Source organism: Chelonia mydas, chromosome 1, assembly GCF_015237465.2.
Source record: "Chelonia mydas isolate rCheMyd1 chromosome 1, rCheMyd1.pri.v2, whole genome shotgun sequence".
In the NCBI taxonomy this organism is placed as follows: domain Eukaryota; kingdom Metazoa; phylum Chordata; order Testudines; family Cheloniidae; genus Chelonia; species Chelonia mydas.
In genome coordinates, this window is record NC_057849.1 from 146,126,225 (window position 1) to 146,145,834 (window position 19,610).

Genomic DNA, 19,610 nt, shown 5'->3' on the forward strand with positions numbered 1-19,610 from the left:
TACTAAACTCGGTGAAAGTTTTACCCCAAAATCAATATCAGGATGTTTCTGACAACTTAAGGCCATATCTTGTCATTGTTCCACTCGTAGATCAATTGCAAGACACAGCTTACAGTGAATAAAATGCAAGACAAAGAAGAAAGCATAACTGTATTCTACTAAATATTTCCCCAGCCTGTAACCAATTGTAGAGTGGTAACAGCTTCAGCTGCTGGTTGGAAACTGCTTTAAACAAAGCACGCCGTGTAATTACCATATGTTCACAAATGTCAGATCACAATGCATAAAATGCTGTGGGGTCTGATGATTTACATCTTCAAACCGTGAAAAATATTTATATGCTTAATCAACAAAAACAGAGGTGAAACATGTGCTTTGAAAGAAAACTGAACTATTAATTTGGAGCTCATAATTGTCTAATTACTGACAGGGTGTGGGGGTCGGAGTTAAGGAAAGCTGGGACTTATATCTAGGGCCATTTTAATGCCATGTTGAAGTTCAGAAAGATTAGTTAGATACATTTTTATATTACTACTCTCAATCAGATAAGAACTTTCAGTAACTCTACTTACATACCAACAAATGACTCTTATATTCTTCCCCAGAGGAATAACTTATCTCATCACTAAAGTGGTTTGCTCCATGACTAATTCAAGGGTGTCCCAACCAAATGCAGAACAGCTTCGTCATCTTCCTGAACCCCTGAAGTACAGATGTCAAACGGAGAAGAGAAACTATGGCTTGGACTTTTAACCCATTGTTACAGAGTCAGAACTGTGTGGAAGAGTCAGATGACGCATTACAGAAAGAAGCGTTCAAAACCAAACCTACTCTATCAGAATAATATCTGTGGGCCTATCTTAAAAACATATGCAAAGTAAAGGTGCACCTGCTTTTTGAGTAGGAAAACATCAAATCCCCATTTCATTGTTATGGAAGCATACACTGTGTGCGTGCACCAGTGTAATATTTTGGGAGTTTAGTACCATCTTTGTTTTTGTATTGTAGAACAACTTTAATGCTACTATTTTTTAGTGTAGGCATCTGGCAATGCACTCAGCTGTGGTATACTTGTAACCTCCCTTCACTGTTGGAGCTGTAATTTGGTCTCTAATCAAAAGCATGAATATGTTTAAGGAATGGTTGGGAGGACACGGTTGGGTTCTCCCCCCCCCATTAAAAAAAATGGCTGAGGGGATGTTGCTTAAGTAGCATCACTAATTTAGGCAGAGCTACAGCAAAAATAGCTGAAGTTTGAAACTTGGCATGATTATAGCCCTCAGCGAAGACTATTGTCCTTGATCAGTTTGAAAAACTGTTTTGAAAAAGTTATAAACATTTGAAAATAGCTACTGAGCAAGTACAGTATATTTCTCATGAAGGCCCCAATCCTGTTGGCTAATCCATGGGGCAAGACCAATCGGAGTTAATAGGACTCTGTGCAGGTGCAAGGGTCTGTCCATATGAATACCTTGCTTTATCACAGCCTATAACTATAAAAGCATTTTAAAAGAAATACAGTGCACTTGCATGTATAATCTAGTTAAATACTCATTTTTCAGAGCTTCTTTATTGACTTTATAACTTCTGAGCCAATCATCTTCAAATACGACTTGTTTTGTAGCTCTCACTGAGACTCAAAAAAAATCAAGCAATGTCAAGACAACAGATCTGAAACTTTAAAATCAGCAAATTGAGTTTGTCTTAAAGCTCAGTGGAAGAACCTGAATATTTAGAATGACAGCAGGCTTTAAGGTCTGAGTCTATCTAAAAGTGAAATTTGTCCCACGACTTGCTGATTTTAAATGCGCCAAACTTTGAAACACACAAACTGATTTTCTTCAAACGTGGCTTCATGTTTAACTACATTATTATCTATCATGTGGTATCTATAAGTGACACTTACATTGAAGATAATTAGTCACATTTACCCTGAATTGGGAAGATCTTCATCAAAATCTGATCCCCATCACTCCTTGTGTAACTTTCAGATCTTTACAGGCAGCCTTCCTGCTCTATTCCAGCTTCCCTATTGTTCCTACAAATGTGTTTGCTTGTTGTTGTTGTTGTTTTTCTTTTGGGGGGAAGGAAGGGGCAGGACTTATTTATTTATTTATTTAGGTTGAAATTTAAATTGCTCCAAGGCCTTCAGTTAGGGTAGAAGAGAAAATGATGCTGAGGCTACTTTGTGCAAACACAGCCTCTACCCTTGAACCCTCACCACTAACAAAATCCCCACAGCTGAAGTTATCCTGGCATCATAAGCCTGAGTTTACTCTAGCTCACAGACTTTAAGGGAGCACAAGTTGTCTTAGATCCACACATGAAGAGAAAACAATGCATTACATTGTATTGTGTTCTCTTGCGAAACATTATGTGACCTTGTAATTAGACTGCATTAGCGTGCATACAGTGAAGACTGAAGACGTTTGTAAGTAAGGTTGTGCACTCAACTTGAACTTTCACATCACCTGACTTTTGGGTGTCTTACTGTGCATCATTGACTTTAAACTAACTGTTTTTTCCCTCAATTAATTTATTATTCTGTTAATATGTTAATTTTTATTGAGCACATCTCACACTGTGGCAAGTAGCTAATATTAAAAAAAAAATCATCATTCATCCACTAGAAGCATAAGGTTTTGGTTTTTTTTTTCCCCAAAGAAATAAAGTTCCATTGTAGTCAATATTGAAGTAATTGCATAAAGCTTCAGTTAACAACAGGATATACTTTCTTATTAACTTGCAACATGGAGAAGACTATAGTGAGCTGCCTAATGCCCATCTTGTAATTAAACAGATTACAAACTCCCAGCTAATTGTCTAATTTTCTTTTTAAGAACATAAACTTTCACCAGTAGTTTTCTTGTTGGCTAAACAGGGAAATGAATTTTACTAAGACACACTACTTGAATTCTTCACACCCAGCACTAGATTTTTGTGCAGTGCAATGAGTGTGAACACACGATAATTATACCGTGGGTAAAAGTTACAGAAGTATTTAAGTGACTCAGCAGTCCAAGTTCCATTTGAAAAAAGTGATTTAGGCATGTAGGTACTTTTGAAAATTTTATCCTGGGTGCCTTCTTTTAAGAACAATCAACAGCTACCAGTTGCAATTGTGGTAGTTGCTGAATGAAGATGACACAAAAATCAAGCATCTTTTGTTAATATTTACTTCTTATTGCTTCTGATCCTGCATGCCCTCAGCTCACAGAAATTCCACTGAAGTAAACTCGACTTCTGCATGTTGCAGGCCCGCAAGATCAGGCCCAATGTTGGGGTGGGGCCGGGGGAGGAGTATTATCCATTCATGATCTTACAGAATAGATGACTAAATTAAGTCCATCATGTTTTTTATTCCTGTAAACATGAAAGTATCAATGTCTATAGGGGAGACAGGAGGCGTGGGGGGAATTGGAGTGTTAAGAGACGAGGAGACAATCACCACCTTTTAAACTAAGAATAAAGAACCAAAATTTCAAAATGATCACAGCCACCTTAAAGCCAGGGGGAATTTGGCTGGCTGGACAAATGAAGGGAACAGTTCTTTATGGCTGCGGGAAGGAGGGGAGAGAGGTCAAACTGCTGCAAAAGGGAAGAAAGGGCCAGCATGGCGACACTAACTAACTCATTCCTGGGAACCGGAGGGGTAGAAGGGTTTAAAAGAGCAGTGCAGTGTGGTGAAGCCCCTTTTTACATGGAGCAGGCTGAGGCAGCCCCCACCCTCCCTCCCCTTTAGGTAGTGAAATACCAGATTTAGTTAAGACCTGCTGTGGGCATTGCTCTAGCTCCTTTTTAGGGGGGGCTGGGAAGGAATTTTTCCAGCAACAGCAGATTGGCCTAGGTCACCTTCCCCACAGCAGATCCAGGGAGGGCTTTGTTGACATGTGGCATGAAGGGAGTTAGGCTGTATGTCGCAACTGATTATGTAAGTGTGGGGTAGATGTCTAGTGCAGGTACTCGGTAGGGAAGGGACACAGTGACCAGATAAATGGCCTGGTAAAGGACTTTAAAAGGAGGTGTTGGTTAAAGGAGCAGAACAGGAGTGGGGGGTTGAATGGTATGGCATTATAGCCCACCTTAACCCTCCTACAAGGGTAGATGGCAAGATCCCAGACATGGGTTGGCTGGGGGACCTGGATGGAAAAAAAAGGGGAGGGGGGACTGGCAGAAACCCCCCAGGTAGTTACTGAACGATCATGGATTTACCTGCACTGTACACTTTTATCTTCTGGGTAGTCCCAGACATCTAATAATAAAGTTGTGGCCTGATTAAAACCATATCAAATGTTTCCTGTCCTTCTTTTGGTATAGCCTGACAATGACCTCCAAATTATGCCTACAAAAATGGTGTGCCCAGCACTTGGTTGTATAAATATTGTGGATGAGGTTTTGACAGTTTGGATGGTGTGTCTTCAATGCATGTGTAAAGTAACAAGTATTTTAGGGTTGTTTCAGTACTCGTGTTTTGGGAGAAGAAAAAAAAAACAATTTATGAAAAATGTATCATTTATTTATTGTAGTTTACCACTGCAGTTTTCAGTGGAGCAACTAGGATGCTGATTTTCATTTTGGTTTACAGGACTTATAGTTTGTGATTACTGAACGGTCATTCTAAGGATCTATTATTCTCTAGAAGTATGGAGCACAGCACATGTAATTTTGATCAGTTTAATGCCTAGTTCCTCATATTTTAATAGGAATTGTATTTATCTAAACTAGATTTATAGTTCAGCACTCATTAACTATGATACATAAGGAGTATTATGAAAGGTAAAAGAGCTGAGGAAAGTCATAACTGTGTGGATATGTTGTAAGATCTCAGAGATCAGGATATCAATTATTACTGAAATTTAACAACCGGCATTTGTGAAAGTAGAATGATTTTCAGAAGTTTGAGTACAATTACATATTTTGCTAGTGGATGGAGGCAGTGCACTTATGCATTTCTCTAGTGCATTGAGGGATCCCATTCAGGGCCACACACAACTGTGGCCTTGAGATCCCCTGAGCATAAAGGCTACTCAGATCCTGGCTAGCACAACCAGCAGCCCTAGTCACCCATTAAAGAGACAAGACCAGGCCCTCATGTCCACTCGTCATGTACTGACCAGCAAAGCAGCCCAGGCTGAAGGGAAATGCTTGTTACCCCCTAGAGGATGTGTTCCCTGGTAGCTTCAGGAAGCCTTGAGCCTGCGACTCACTACCTCCTGCAATTCCTTATTGAGGTCATGTACCCCAACACAGCTCCAAACTCTGGGCTGTCACTTTAATGCTAAACTGCCACAGGATTTTTGTCTGGATAAAGACTATAGGTTGGAGCCCAGTGTAAATACACAAGTAGTAAATCCAATCCTCAGCTTCTATAATTACATACTCTGTGGAGCACAAATGATTATTTTAACTCAAGTTGCCAAGCTGAGGACTAGCAATTGTGTGGGATTGTAACTTCCACCCCCCCCCCCACCTTGCTCTTCTCTTTACTCCTCCCCCAAATGAATTTTGTCTACTTCAACTAATTTAGTAGGAACACAAGAGCTGGGCAAAATAAATGACTCAGGGATTTTAGATTGGAGAAGGGATGCTGTTGATCACAGGTGTTCCAGATCATTGCAGGAAGTTTAACCAATCTGATTTTATTATTATGCTCTTTTTAACCATTAGGAGGCAGAGAATTTCCCTCTGTAAACTATACCCACTGCAATCCTGGAAGGAACAAATTGCAGTAGCTAACATTAGCTTTCTTCTTCCATAAATGTCAGTATTACTTTTTTATTTCCTTTGTTTTCTTAATTGTCTCAACTTTCAGATATCTACATGACCTCCCTACCTGCCATTTAATCCCTTTTATTATGTAACCTACTTGTGTTTTACTGTCCCTAGAGGTCCAAACTAGGCCTATTTTTGGAAAAGCTTCTCATCACTGCTAATCTAAATTCTGTTTAGATTAACAATGTTAATGTTAACAAATTTGGGACCATTCGTGTACCTGGCCCATCTGTTTCTCATTGCATTTGCAGCATATAGTCATTTAGACCTTCTCAAAGGATGTTTACTGACAGTACTGAAAATGGCGTGAGAAACCAACTGGTCATCTACAGTGCAGTGATACCAATATTAGCAACATTGGTGGAACAGAAATGGTGCTAGGAACCATTGTGCAGGTTGAAGGGTACACAGGCTGAGCAGGCCTAGATCACTGGGTTGGAAAAACTCCAGCAGCAGGTCTGCACTCCCATGGCTGTTAGTGGAGCTGCACACAGTGGGAGATTTTCAGAAAAGTTAATCGCAGACAGAGCCTCTACGGCTGAGTTTCTCCACCTGCAAAATAGGGAAAAATTAGATTCCCATCTACCTGGGGAAGCTTAATTCACTAATGTTTGTAAAGGCCTTTGAGAATTTCAGATGTAAGATGTTACAGAGGTGGAAAATGTTAAAACTAGAGCTAAGTGATTAAAAAAATTAATCATGATTAATCGCGTTGTTAAACAACAATAAAAACACATTTATTTAAATATTTTGGGATTTTTTCTACATTTTCAAATATTTTGATTTAAATTACAACACAGAATACAAAGTGTACAATGCTCTCTTTATATTTATTTTTATTACAAATATTTGGATTGTAAAAAACAAAATAAATAGTATTTTTCAATTCACCTAATGCAAGTACTGTAGTGTAATCTCTTTATCATGAAACTTGAACTTACAAATGTAGAATTACGTAAAAAAAATAGCATTCAAAAACAAAAAAATATAAAATTTAGAGCCTAGAAAGTCCACTCAATCCTATTTCTTGTATAGCCAATTGCTCAGACACACAAGTTTGTTTACATTTTCAAGAGATAATGCTGCCCACTTCTTGTTTACACTTGTGACATTGTAAATAAGAAACAGGCAGCATTATCTCCCATAAATATAAACAACCTTGCTTGTCTGAGCAATTGGCTATACAAGAAGTAGGACTGAGTGGCCTTGTAGGCTCTAAAGTTTTACATTATTTTTTTTAATGCAATTATGTAACAAAAAATCTGCATTTGTAAATTGCACTTTCACGATTAACAGATTGCACTACAGTACTTCAGTAAGGTGATTTAAAAGAATACTATTTCTTTTATTTATCATTTTTACAGTGCAAATATTTAGAATCAAAATAATAATATAAAGTAAGCACTGTCCACTTTGTATTCTGTATTGTAATATAAATCAATATGTTTGAAAATGTAGAAAAACATCCAAAAATATTTAATACATTTTGATTGGTATTCTATTGTTTAACAGTGTGATTAAAACTGAGATTAATCACCGTTAATTTTTTAAATCATGATTACTTTTTTGAGTTAATCACATGAGTTAACTTCAATTAATCAACAACCCTAGTTAAAACAGTTATATCCTCCATTCAACTGAACTGAATTACGGTGGAGTCCTGGTTCCAGGTAATCAAAGAGCTGTATTTATTTTTATTAGTATTTCTAAATATATGCTAGTTCTATGCACTTATGGGTAAAATATGGTAATTTCAGTAAATGTAAGTTATACAGCTGGTCAAAACAGTTTTGACAAAACAGTTTTCCATTGGAAAACAATTTCATCAAAATATTTTGTGGTAACATATCCATTTTTGATGACATTTTCAATGGGAAAAAAGTCTAAATGAATCATTGAAACATTTTGTTTTGATAAAGAAAAATGTTTCTTTTAACTGTATGATTTTGATTCATTTTGTTTCAATGTTTATATTATATTAAAACTTTTATTATTATTCTAAATTTGAGAGAGAGAGAGAAAGAGAGAGAGAGAGAGTGTGTGAGTATTTAATGCAATGTAAAATCAAAAATCAAAACAAAATAATTTGATTGTTCCAAATCAATTTTGGGGGAATTTTTGTTGCACAGGAAATTTTAAATTTCAACTCCCCTTCTCAATTGGAACAAAATAAAATTGTAATTTTGGACTTTCCCACAGAACAGAAATTCCAATTTCCATCTAGCTCTAGTGAATAGTAGTATTCATGTTAATTATTAAGTGGCTCTATGGATTGAATTAATTAGTTATGATATTTATTAAGGGCAACACCAGAAATGGGTGCGTTGGTGGTAAGCAGCAGTATTATACAGCTATCATGAGAGGGCATGTGGCAAAGGGAAGCTAGTCAGATGCAGTTAATACTGAGGATGCAGCAGAAAAGCGGCCACACAAGTATAGAAACAAGAGGAAATTAATATATGTATTTGGGTCATGGAATATTATTTGAAGAAGTCTGACTCCCAGTTCTAGATCTCCTTCCTGCCATCCTAGCTGCTGGTATAAAGCATCTTGCTCAATGCTGGTATAAGACAAAGAGATGGATCAGAGGAAATTAGCTGAGGCTCAGTCCAGTCAAGACTGAGATGATGGTAGGTCAAAGAAAACAACTGAAAACTTGTGCAAAATTATGTCATCCCTGTCAATCGAAGGTGTTTGTCTGCCACTTGCCATTTGAGTTCACAATTTTGAAGTATTAAATCCACACTTGCTTTTCAATGATCACAGAGGAGAAGGGAATAATGTGGCTTTTTTTTTACATTTGTACTTGGACAGGAGGTTGCAGTTTCTCTGTCTGATATGGACTTTGCTACTGTGATTCATGGCATTGCTGATTTTTACTATGTGTTCTACATAGGGCTACCTTAAATCTGTTCATAAATCATGGTGTGGAATGCACACTGATGTATCAAGATACTATGAGCATAGTGTGCCATGATCTACATTGACCTTTTGGTTTCCAGGTGGATTTCCAGGTGTTGACTTTAATTTATAAAGCTCTACATGGCTTGAAATCTGCCTACATTAGGAAGCATATTTGTCTTGTGTGCTGCTGCCACAGATTGAAATCAGTGGGGCACCTGACTTGAGCCTTCTTAGATTAATAGAGACAGGGCTGTTGCTGGCAGGGTATTCTCTGTGAGGACCTCTCAAAATTGGAATATTCTCCTCCCCCCTCCCCCTTGGTCTGAAATCATTTACATGTTCTGACCTTCAGGAAATACTGTAAATTAGGGGGATGTAACTTTGGCCTAAAAAATAAACCCTGACTAAGAAGCTGTGTAGTGAAAAGATTTTCAAGAGTCTGACAAATAGCAGCAAATCTACTTCAGGCATTTGACTGACAAAGCATTTAACTGTCATCAGCTGATAGAATGATGGTTATGACAAACCTGCTTAGAATTGCTCTCCAGCTTCTGCATAAGATTATCCCAACGCTGGGCAAAGTTTTCCAGCCGACCTTCCAGCTTTTGAGCCACTGCTTTATTCTTTACTGCTGACAGGAAGTCCTGCATAAGTGAGCTCAGCTTACCCATTGTTTGTCTTTTCATTTCTAGATCTCCTTTTAGGATCTGTTAAAAAACAGAAACCATTCAGACGACATGCTGGTAATTCAGGAGAGATCTATATGGAATTGAATATGGATAAGAATCGTTCATATAAATTCCTATTTTCAAGATTCTTGTTATAAGAAAAGTTCCTGGTAAGATTGACAAAGTGGAATGGACACATTATAGTTTACAAGGAAATAAAACATGACAGATGGTGCAGGTCCAGACATCATAGCATGCCTCAGGTGGTGTTATAAGTCACAAAACCAAAGGCTGTGTGACTTTAACTACCCTAAAAGTGCATCAGTGTTAACAAATATAAAAATTAGAAAATAGTATTTTTCAAGTTTTGCTATACTTTGCATCATATTGGTTATTTGAGCTGGCCAGGAAATAATTTCATTTCGGGGGGGGGGGGGGGGGGGGGGGAGGAAATGAGGTTTTGGAAAACATTTCATACTGACCCAGGACTAAAAGCCAAAACCTTAACATTTTTCATGGAAGTGAAGTACTGCTGTATTTTGTTTCAGACACTCTGAAATGTTCCCTTCTGCAGAAACGTTTAAACAATGTTGTAAACAATGTATACTCCTACTGGACTCTCAGGCTCCCATGGAAACTTACCTGAGCTCCATTAGAAATTTCAACAAAATGTGCCACATTCCCATGGAATCTTTCCATTTCTATGAACTGACATATTCCGATGGAAAAATGTTCAACTGCAAAATTTCCAGTCATCTATACTAGTTATATTTCTACTGAACTTTACCCCTAACAGAGTTACTGCCCACACTCTGTACTCATCAGCACCAAATTCTGAAATACTTACTTAGTTACATAGTACCCTATTCCAGGAGTGTTCACACTGAGTTCAAAGGGACTAATCCTAGTGTAAGGTACTATTCAGCACAAGTAGGAATTTCACAATCTGGCTTCACATATTTTCCTGAAACATATTAGCACTCACTGACATAAGGCACAACATATAAACACACAGTGGAAAGGAATACTTACTAACTTTTATAAAAAGCATCCAATCTGTTATGCCATTCAGAACTCCACACATACTTATGTTAGACTCCAGTATTTACCATGTCTGCCTTAACAAGCTTTCTCATAAAATCATGAGAGTAGGCGACATGGAACCAGGTCTGAAACAAAGCATAGCCTACACAGACAGCGACATACTGCCTTGAATTGTCTGGGAGGCTTTGCCTGACTCTACCCTACTGGCGCACATGAGTAGCAGAAGCTGGACTGTGAGCCACCAAAAAAACATGGTTCCTGATCATTGCCATTGAAAGGAGAACCAGCACTCACATGTGATAACTGGGGCTAGGAAGCACCATGTTAATGTGGCTATACCTGTGCAAAGGGAGTGAAAAATGCTATCACCAGTAAAAGCGAGGGGGAAAATTCCGATTTGGTAGAGTTTTACATCCACTTTACATAGGTGTAAATGGCTACATAGGGCACAAGTCAGTGAAGAATCAGGACCCAGGTCTCTACTGGGCACCATCACAGAAGGAGATACTGGCAAGTAAAGGAAGCCCCACACGCCTAAAATTACTCAACGTATGGCTCAGTGTGACTCAGCATTGTTTTGCAATATCCATGCATCGCTAAGGATTATTTAGTGCCTGGCCTGTAACCGAACCTAATGAGGAATTTTTTGTTTTCACTCCTGCTTACCTAAAAAAAAAAAATCAATGCATTACAATAATGGAGGGCAACTTCAAAGGATGAGTTTTGATTTTATCAAGATTTGACCTAAAACACTAACAAACTCGTAGAGAATGCAATTGAGTACTTCGCAAGACAGTCAAGCTCTCGAAGATTAATGTTTCTGTAGAGTTACATTTTATGTAATTCCATTAGACACACAAGGCGGGTGAGGTAATATCTTTTATTGGACCAAATTCTGTTGGTGAAAAAGACAAGCTTTCGAGCTCTTCTTCAGTTCAATTGGTTTCATCAAAAGTGCCTGTAAAATTGCATAACACTTGTTTGCACAATAGTTTCCCCTAACTATCCAGCCATTTCAAAAATCTAGAAGCTGGCAGAATGTGTTTGACCACCTCTTTAGGTGGAGTTCACAAGGCAGGAAATATTCCTGTCAACACAAATGCTGTATAGTTCCCTACCTCACACTCTGAGATAGAGAAAACTTCAATATAAACAGATGCACAGTTTGTTCTAGGGTAAATATTTTATGGCTAGAGATGGTGTCACTACATGCCCTCAGCCACATTTTTTCAGTAGCTTCTTTGGAATACACCCTGTGTTTTGTTAAAAATAGAGATACAGCATAAAGCACCTATATTCAGATCTACCCTTTGTAAAATGGTTTCCTCACCGCCATTATTAATATACTTCCTCCAGCTAGTTATTTGGTTTAGATGTTTTTCTTTTTTAAAATCCAACTGCAACCTCCCCCCCCTTTTTTTTTTGTTCAGATAAGCAGTGGCTGCTGTAAAACATATTTGTCATTATTTACCTATTGAAAGGATGATTCAGGCAAGAAATCCAGGACTTTGAGATGACTGAGTGTTTATGTATGTCTGATTATATAGTTGTCACTGCTTATTAGGCTGAACCCATTTTTAGGGATTCAAAGATATTTTAATGGAATACTTATTTTAAGGACAAATTATCCATTAGTATTAATCATAATACAATCTTCTTATATAGCACTGCAGTGAGGCGAAGTGGTCCTGCGTCACCCTGGAGAGGCACGAGCCCTTCTGGACACCAAAGTGGGCAGAGCCAGCGAATCCTGCACCCTCCCCCCAGAGGTCAAGGGGTAGAACAGGAATTATAAAAGCCCAACCTCAGAGCTCACTGGAGGAGCAGACACCAGAGAGGCCAGACACCTGTGGCCTAGCTCCCGGTTGGGAGACCCCGGCAACCGGCAGCGAACCCCAAGACTGGCCCACCTGACAACACCTGACACTGACCAGAGCTCGGAGGAGCTGCCAAGCCTGCCCCTCGCCAGTTACCCTGAGAAGCCCATGGTACCTGACCCGTAGAGGACACGGTCCGGACCCAGGTACCTCTAGAGGGGGAGGTAGGAAGTAGCCGGGAGCAGCCGACCATAGTCTGGCTGTAGCACTGCCAGAGCCCTTGTTAGCGTGTTGCAGCCACGATCCCCACTGACACAGCAGCGGGTCTTCTGCCGCTGCTAGGGCCCCGGGCTGGGATGGAGTGGAGTGGGAGGGCCTGCGTCCCCCCTGCAACCCAACTAGTGGGTGTCAGTTTTCCCCTCGCCCAGGCTCCTCTGAGCCGAGGACCTGGGCTTGCTGTTTACCTGCCTTTGCTCAGCCCCTGCCTCAGGGCCTGGGCCATTGACTCTCTGCTGTCCCGCCCTGACCCAGGTCCTGGGCCTGCTAATTATAACTGTTTGTTCAGCCCCTGCCTGAGGGCCTGAGCCCTGGACTCGCTATTGCCCACTGACCATAGGCCGGGTGTGAATAACTGTCTCTGTTTGCCTCTACTGCTGCTAATTCCCAGGGCTATTTCCCCGTCAACAACTGGAAGAAAGTACTGAGGCGGTGTGGTCTCCTGCCGCCCTGGAGAGAGGTGAGTCCTGGCCAATCCCCTCTACAAGCACTTTTCATGAGTAGATCTCAAAGCACTTTACAAAAGAGGTCAGTGTAATTATCCACATTTTACAGATGGGAAAACTGAGGTACGGGGAGGTGAGATGACCCAGCAGGCCATGCTCAGAGCTGAGACTAGAACTTTTACATGGCTTCACAAGTCACAGGCCTGTGCTCTATCTATTAAGCCATCATGTATGCAACACAGCACACATCCAGCGTGGGCTCATGTGCCTTCTACATCACCTGCTAGCATGTTAAGGAATGTGAAGCAACTATGCCATTGCACTGGTGTGGCAGTGATGGTCAGGAAGCAGTAGGGAAAACAACTGAAATAGAAAGAAGTCTGAGTTCTGAGCGTAGAGAATAAGACAGCTATTTTAAAAATTTTAGTGTAAAAAGAAATGCTTTAGAGACGGGACAAATACCCAGCTATATTAGAAATTGTCTTAGGGAACACAAGCTCATTGGTAATCTATGTGCAAAGTGACAATATCTAAGCAGCTTTTCTTACATGACCTTTAAATTAATTGAGTCCCAAAAGAGATTTAATACTAAATGAAGCAAACTTATATATGTTAATACAGAATGAACTATGTGAAACACACAATTTGCAGGTACTAAAAAAAGGCTGCTACTTGCTATGATGGGTTTTATTTGAACAGGAATTCTACAATATATTGCATGTATAAATTATATGAAAACAGAAACAACTTAGCTGAATTGGCATAATTCTCAAATATAAAAGATTGCTTTGCTTGCCCACCTGGTACAGACAGAGGCGAGTCTGATAGAATCCCATCCCAGAACACAGGTGCAAAAAAAAGATTACCTGCAGGTAACCGTACTTCTTTGGGTAGAGTGTGAGAATAGATCCAATTCTTGGGATATACATATACCCTTGAGTCAGAATGCTTTAGAAAAATAGGGCTGCACATACACCCTCATATGGAACGCAAAGTTAGGACTTGTATATAGAAACACTACATATAATAATCCCTTAATTCCTTTTATTTACTCAGAATCTTTATTTAAGTCTCTGAACATATGGGGACAGGGAATTTTAGATCCACACTGATGATCATGGTTGACTGGGCAACAAATTGGCAGATGAAATTCAATGTTGATAAATACAAAGTAATGCGCATTGGAAAATATAATCCCAACTGTGCATATAAAATGATGGGGTCTAAATTAGCTGTTACCACTCAAGAAAGAGATCTTGGAGTCACTGAAAAAATCCACTCAATGTGCAGCGGCAGTCAAAAAAGCGAACAGAATGTTGGGAATCATTAAGAAAGTGATAGGACAGAAAATATTATAATGCCACCATTTAAATCTATGGTATGCCCACATTTTGAATACGACCATGCAGATCTGGTCACCCCGCCTCAAAAATATATATTGAAATAGGAAACGGTACAGAAAAGGGCAACAAAAATGATTAGGGGTATGGAACAGCTTCCATATAAGGAGAGATTAATAAGACTGGGACTTTTCAGCTTAGAAAGGAAAAGACTAAGGTGGAATATGATTGAGGTCTATAAAATCATGACTGATGTGGAGAAAGTAAATAAGAAAGTGTTAGCAAGTTGAGATCAACCCTAGGATTCTTCCTCCCACCCATGCCAATGTTTACCTCAATCTTCTTAATGTGCAAAAACTACAAATGGTCTTGTCTTCATCAGGATTTTACCTTGTGTTAGCTAACACGTAAGGATAACCCTTCCCCCCCTCCCCGCAGCGTGGACTGTACCCCAAGAGACTCACAAAGGAAAACCTCTTCGATTTAAGTCAGAGTTTTTTCTTACTGAAGGCTTAAAACTCTTCAGGAGAGTTTTTTGAATTTCTCTTAACTGTCAGAATCCAAATGAATTAACAAGAACTCTAAGCATCTCTAAGATGCTGGCAGGCTTAAGGATCTGGCTAGACAAAATGACCCTCACCTTTCAAAAGGAGATAAAGAAGGTTTAGCAGTTAGACTGCAGGTTCTGATGCCAGACCTGGAAATCTGGGAGACAAAACTGAAGTGCCCAAGTAGGAACTACTAATGTAATATGTGGTTGGTCCTGTTTGGAATTCCCAATAACCCCTGGAAACCAGGAGGAAGGGAGATAGCAATTTTCTATTGGAAGAGGACTAAGGAGCAAGACCTTCACATTGGTAATAAAGTCAATTTTCCCTCCTTTAATACAAGTCTGAGGAATGCAGTGTAAATGTAAGTGAGTTGTGTGTCCTGCTCCACAGACTAATTTGTCCTCTCCCTGAATAAACTGGCTTCATCAGAAATGGAGAGCCTTCACATCCATTTGTACTCCTAAGCCATGCCATCCTGCGAAGTGAGGCCACTGAACAAGTGGCTGAATCTAACGGTACTTTTACATAGCCAGTGGCAGTCCACAGTAGTGAATTTCCAAGCTCAGGTCAACAGATCTGGGCTCGTGTTACCTGCCTCCATAGGCTTCAGAGCCCAAGCTGCAACATACACACAGCTATTTGTAGTTTGGTAGCTCAAGCCCAAGTCTGTCAGCCCAGCTTGCTGCCCTCGGCTGTGTAGATGTACCCTAAAATGTCATATGTCAAAGGGCACACTTTGCATCTCAATGACAGAATATGACAATCACCTCTTCACTTTCTCCAGAAGGCAGTCCAACAATATGAGACGTATACTCCAAGACAAGCAGTCAACTATGGTCAACATTACCAAACAGTTTGCAATCCTCATCTAGAGGGTAATGGAGAAATTCAGTTTCATCTTCATGACATTTGTTAAACTGGGAGAAAGAGAACGATGATCAACTATTCCTAAGGTTGTTGCAACAGCAGCAGCAATGTGAGAATCTGGTGCAGGATGAGTGAACAAAAATATTTATATACCTAAGACAACCTACCTGCCCACTTGGATTTCTGCTGAGACAGGGACAGGTGCTAATTCTAAAAGACTATTGTCATTCAGTGGAATGGATACTCTGCCTGTCTGCTACCATAGTTCAAAGATATTAAAAAGGGAGTGTTACTTCCAATGTACAATGGATAATTCAATACTGAAAGCCTCATCCATCTTGTGAAAACTGGAAATTACCAGGTGACTTTAGAAAAAATGTCAGTACAGTCTCATCTAATAAAGAATCAGCAACTCTAGCAACTGATTCTGGCTAACCAGCCAATAGTTGCAAAAACAGGAATAGGAGTAAGGTTGGTGGTGGGGCCCTTTATCTACTAATGGGTTCCAACATTCATCTCCATGAGGGCAGGTGGGGGTCAATGGACACTGCTTTCAAGAGGACATATACTGAATAACAAGTATGCATGTATATTCCATTAATTGGAGTTTATATAAAATTATTCAAAGGAAAATGTCCCCTTCTTGACATGACATCTTCAATCAACCAGGAAAGAACAACTTGGAGGCCCGACCCCAAACCTGCAGGAATCAATTATGACAAGTATACTTTTAATCACTCCTGGACACTAGTGATATCGTTCCTTCTCAGAACCTGTGACAAACCATTCTATTCTCTGGTCGCTTGCCAAACCTCAAAAATGTGCTACATTGTTGAACAAAGCTGGACTTTGTCTTCACAATTTTCTCCTCACACAGGGACTCCAGAACACCTCAGGCTGGTCCTGGTTACATGAAAGCCCTTTACTCAACTCTCTGACAAGTCAATCACAGCTCACTTACTGGTTACAGGACTAGAATTCAGAGTAAATGAATGAAAATGTAAATGAATTTAAGTGGAATCCTTTTGTGATAAAGTAAAAGCATGGGCATAATCCTAAAATAAGCTTTAGTCAAAGTAAAAGCTCAATTCCAACAAATACCTTCTAGATTCTATACTGTCATTCACTTTAACACTATTGACTAAAAGTGTATATTTCAGACCATGGACAATTATTTTTGGCAGAAGGAAAACAAAGGGTTAGCACAATGTATCCACAGCTATGCATGCTTAAGGTTATGATAACAGATGGTCAGAGTTTTGGGTCTCAAATTGTGGCATATTTTAAGGAGCATATTTTTAGTCACTGCCTAAATCAGCAGGGATATTTACCATCAATTCTGGACCAGCTGCTAGATATCTGTTAATTAGTTTAAACAATCAAAGAGTAAGATTTTTAAAAAAAAATATTTTAAAAATACCTTTAATTTGTTCACAGTGAGGCCAACCTATTTTGAATTCTAACCACCTCAGAGAATTATTGAAACAACTTACAGTAATAATACCAGAAAACTTTAATATAACAAAGGCCACAAAGATTTTTGTACACAGTACAAGACAACAAAATATAGTCAATATTATTTCATAGAACTGAAATTGATTTAATTATTTTAACTGCATAGGTAGTTATAATCCAGCAGTAACACATTGCCTGAAAAATTTCACAGTTTGTAAACTGTTAAAACTCCGCTTTACATGGATGTGATGTTACCCATGAACGAGTGTCCTTCTACATATCTAAATAAATAGTAGGTGAACAAGAACAGATTACTTGCACAATTCCTTTCAACAACGACAGTTTTTCACCTTCGCTGCCATAAACATTGAGGTGAAAATGTACCCCTCCATCTTATTGTAGGCAGAGTCATGTTAATTTGTGAAATTATTTCACACTGAGAACCACAGAGTTTAATGCCAGAAGGTACCACTAGATCATCTAGTCTGACTTCCTGTATATCACAGGCCAACAACAACGCAGGCCACCCAGCATCTGCACACTAAACCCAAAATTAGACCAAAGTATTATAACCCAGAGGGGACCAGACTATTATGTGCCTCAAGCAGAGAGTAGGAGGACCAAGGTGCCTTGGTGTCCAAAACCCCCACAATGGCAGGGAAATGATTAGGTGAGATATACACAGATAATCCTGGAAAGTGGTATGTACCCACACACTGCAGAGGAAGGTGGAAAAAATCCCCAAGATCACTGCCAATCCGATCTAGGGTAAAATTCCTTTCCGTCTTCATGTATGATGATCAGTTAGACCCTGAGCTTGTAAGCAAGAATCAGTCAACCAAGCATCTGAAAAAGAGAATGCTTGGTGGCACCTCAATGTTCCTGTCCAGTGTCACATCTCCAGCCATGGCCATCACTGGTGATTCTGAGGAAAAATATAAAAATACCCTCCCAGAATACACTGGGGGGGGATCTCTTCCTGACCCCGGCAAGTGGCCGTCTGAAATCCTGAAGCTTGAACTTTGAGGAATGTAAGACAAACAGGAAGTGTCTCACAGGGCTGTTGAGCCCTGCTGCCTGCCATCACAAGCAACCCCATCATACAATTGCACTCATACATTTGTGCAGCTTTCTCTAAAAACTAATTAGGTTGTTTGCCCCCACAACTCCTGTTGGCTTAGGTGGTTAGAAACCTTCTTCTAACTTTCAGCTTGAGTTTATTCATGGACACTTTATATCTATTTGTTCTTGAGCCAACACTGTCCTTCAGCATAAATAGCTCTTCACGCTTCCTAGTGTTTACCCCACTAAGGTATTTGTAGAGAAATCATATACCCTTCTCAGCCTTCTTTTCACTTGACTAAACAAGCCAACCTCTTCCAATCTCCTCGCATAAGATTGGCCTTCCATTCCCCTGATCATCCTAATTGCTCTTCTCTGCCCCTGCCCAGTCTGAACTGTTTTTAAAGTACAATGACTTGTCACTCTATTGTCTCATTTTTTTCTTTTTAGAAAGCACCACCAAAGTCAAAACATATCAAGATCCAGATGCAGCAAGCATCTCAATTAGAGTTGCCATGCATCCAGTTTTTGAGTGGAATGCCCGGCCAAAAAGGGATCCTAGCAACTCTGGTCAACACTGCTGACTGGGCTGTTAAAAGTCCAGCCAGCAGTGCAGAGGGGCTAAGGGAGGCTCCCTGCCTGCCCTGACTCTGTACAGCTTCTGGAAGCGGCCAGCATGTATCTGCAGCCCCTAGGCGCAGGGGCAGCCAGGGAGTCTCCGCACGCTGGGAACCACAGCCAATGGAAGCAGTGGGGGTGACGCCTGCAGGCGAGGGCAGCGCGCAGAGCTTCCATGGCTGCCCCTGCGCCTAGGGGCCACAGGGACATACTGGCCACTTCTGGGAGCCACCTGCGGTAAGCGCTGCTCAGAGCCCACACCCTGACCCCTCCTCGCACACCTTCAGCTGGAGCCCACATCCCCCACACGCCAGCCCCATACTCCAGCCCTGAGCCCCCTCCCTCTCCCAAACTCCCTCCCAGAGCCCATACCCGCTCCCGCACTCTGAACCCCTTGGCCCCAGCCTGCCCCTTATCCCTGGCCCCACCCCAGAGCCCACATCCTCTCCTGCACTCTGAATCTCTTGGCCCCAGCCTGGAGCCCCCTCGTACACCCCAAACCCCATTCCCTCCCACACCCCAACCTCCTGCCCCAGCCCGCTGAAAATGAATGAGTGAGCAAGTGTGGGGGAGTGAGTGACGGAGGGAGTGGGGATGGAGTGAGTGAGGGGTGAGGCCTCGGAGAAAGGTCAGGGCAAGGGAGTTTGGTTTTCTGCAATCAGAAAGTTAGCAACCCTAGTCTCAAACCTGGCCAGGATTGCAAGACTCTCACTTACAAAGTAATAGAATGCAAAGCAGTATGTTTCACTTAATAAAGACTATGAACTGCATGTTTTTAATTTCCAGGAAA

The 19,610-nt window shown here is 40.4% G+C and overlaps 1 protein-coding gene across 7 annotated transcripts in view; it reads right to left on the reverse strand.

The window, feature by feature from the left end:
• Positions 1–19,610, reverse strand: part of DMD (dystrophin) — a 1,912,888-nt gene that overhangs the window by 1,240,051 nt on the left and 653,227 nt on the right. For all 7 annotated transcript variants that reach the window (XM_043538015.1, XM_043538014.1, XM_043538013.1 and 4 more), the window contains one exon: positions 9,204–9,383. In XM_043538015.1, coding sequence (XP_043393950.1) covers positions 9,204–9,383 — 180 coding nt within the window. The remainder of the gene's footprint in view (positions 1–9,203; positions 9,384–19,610) is intronic.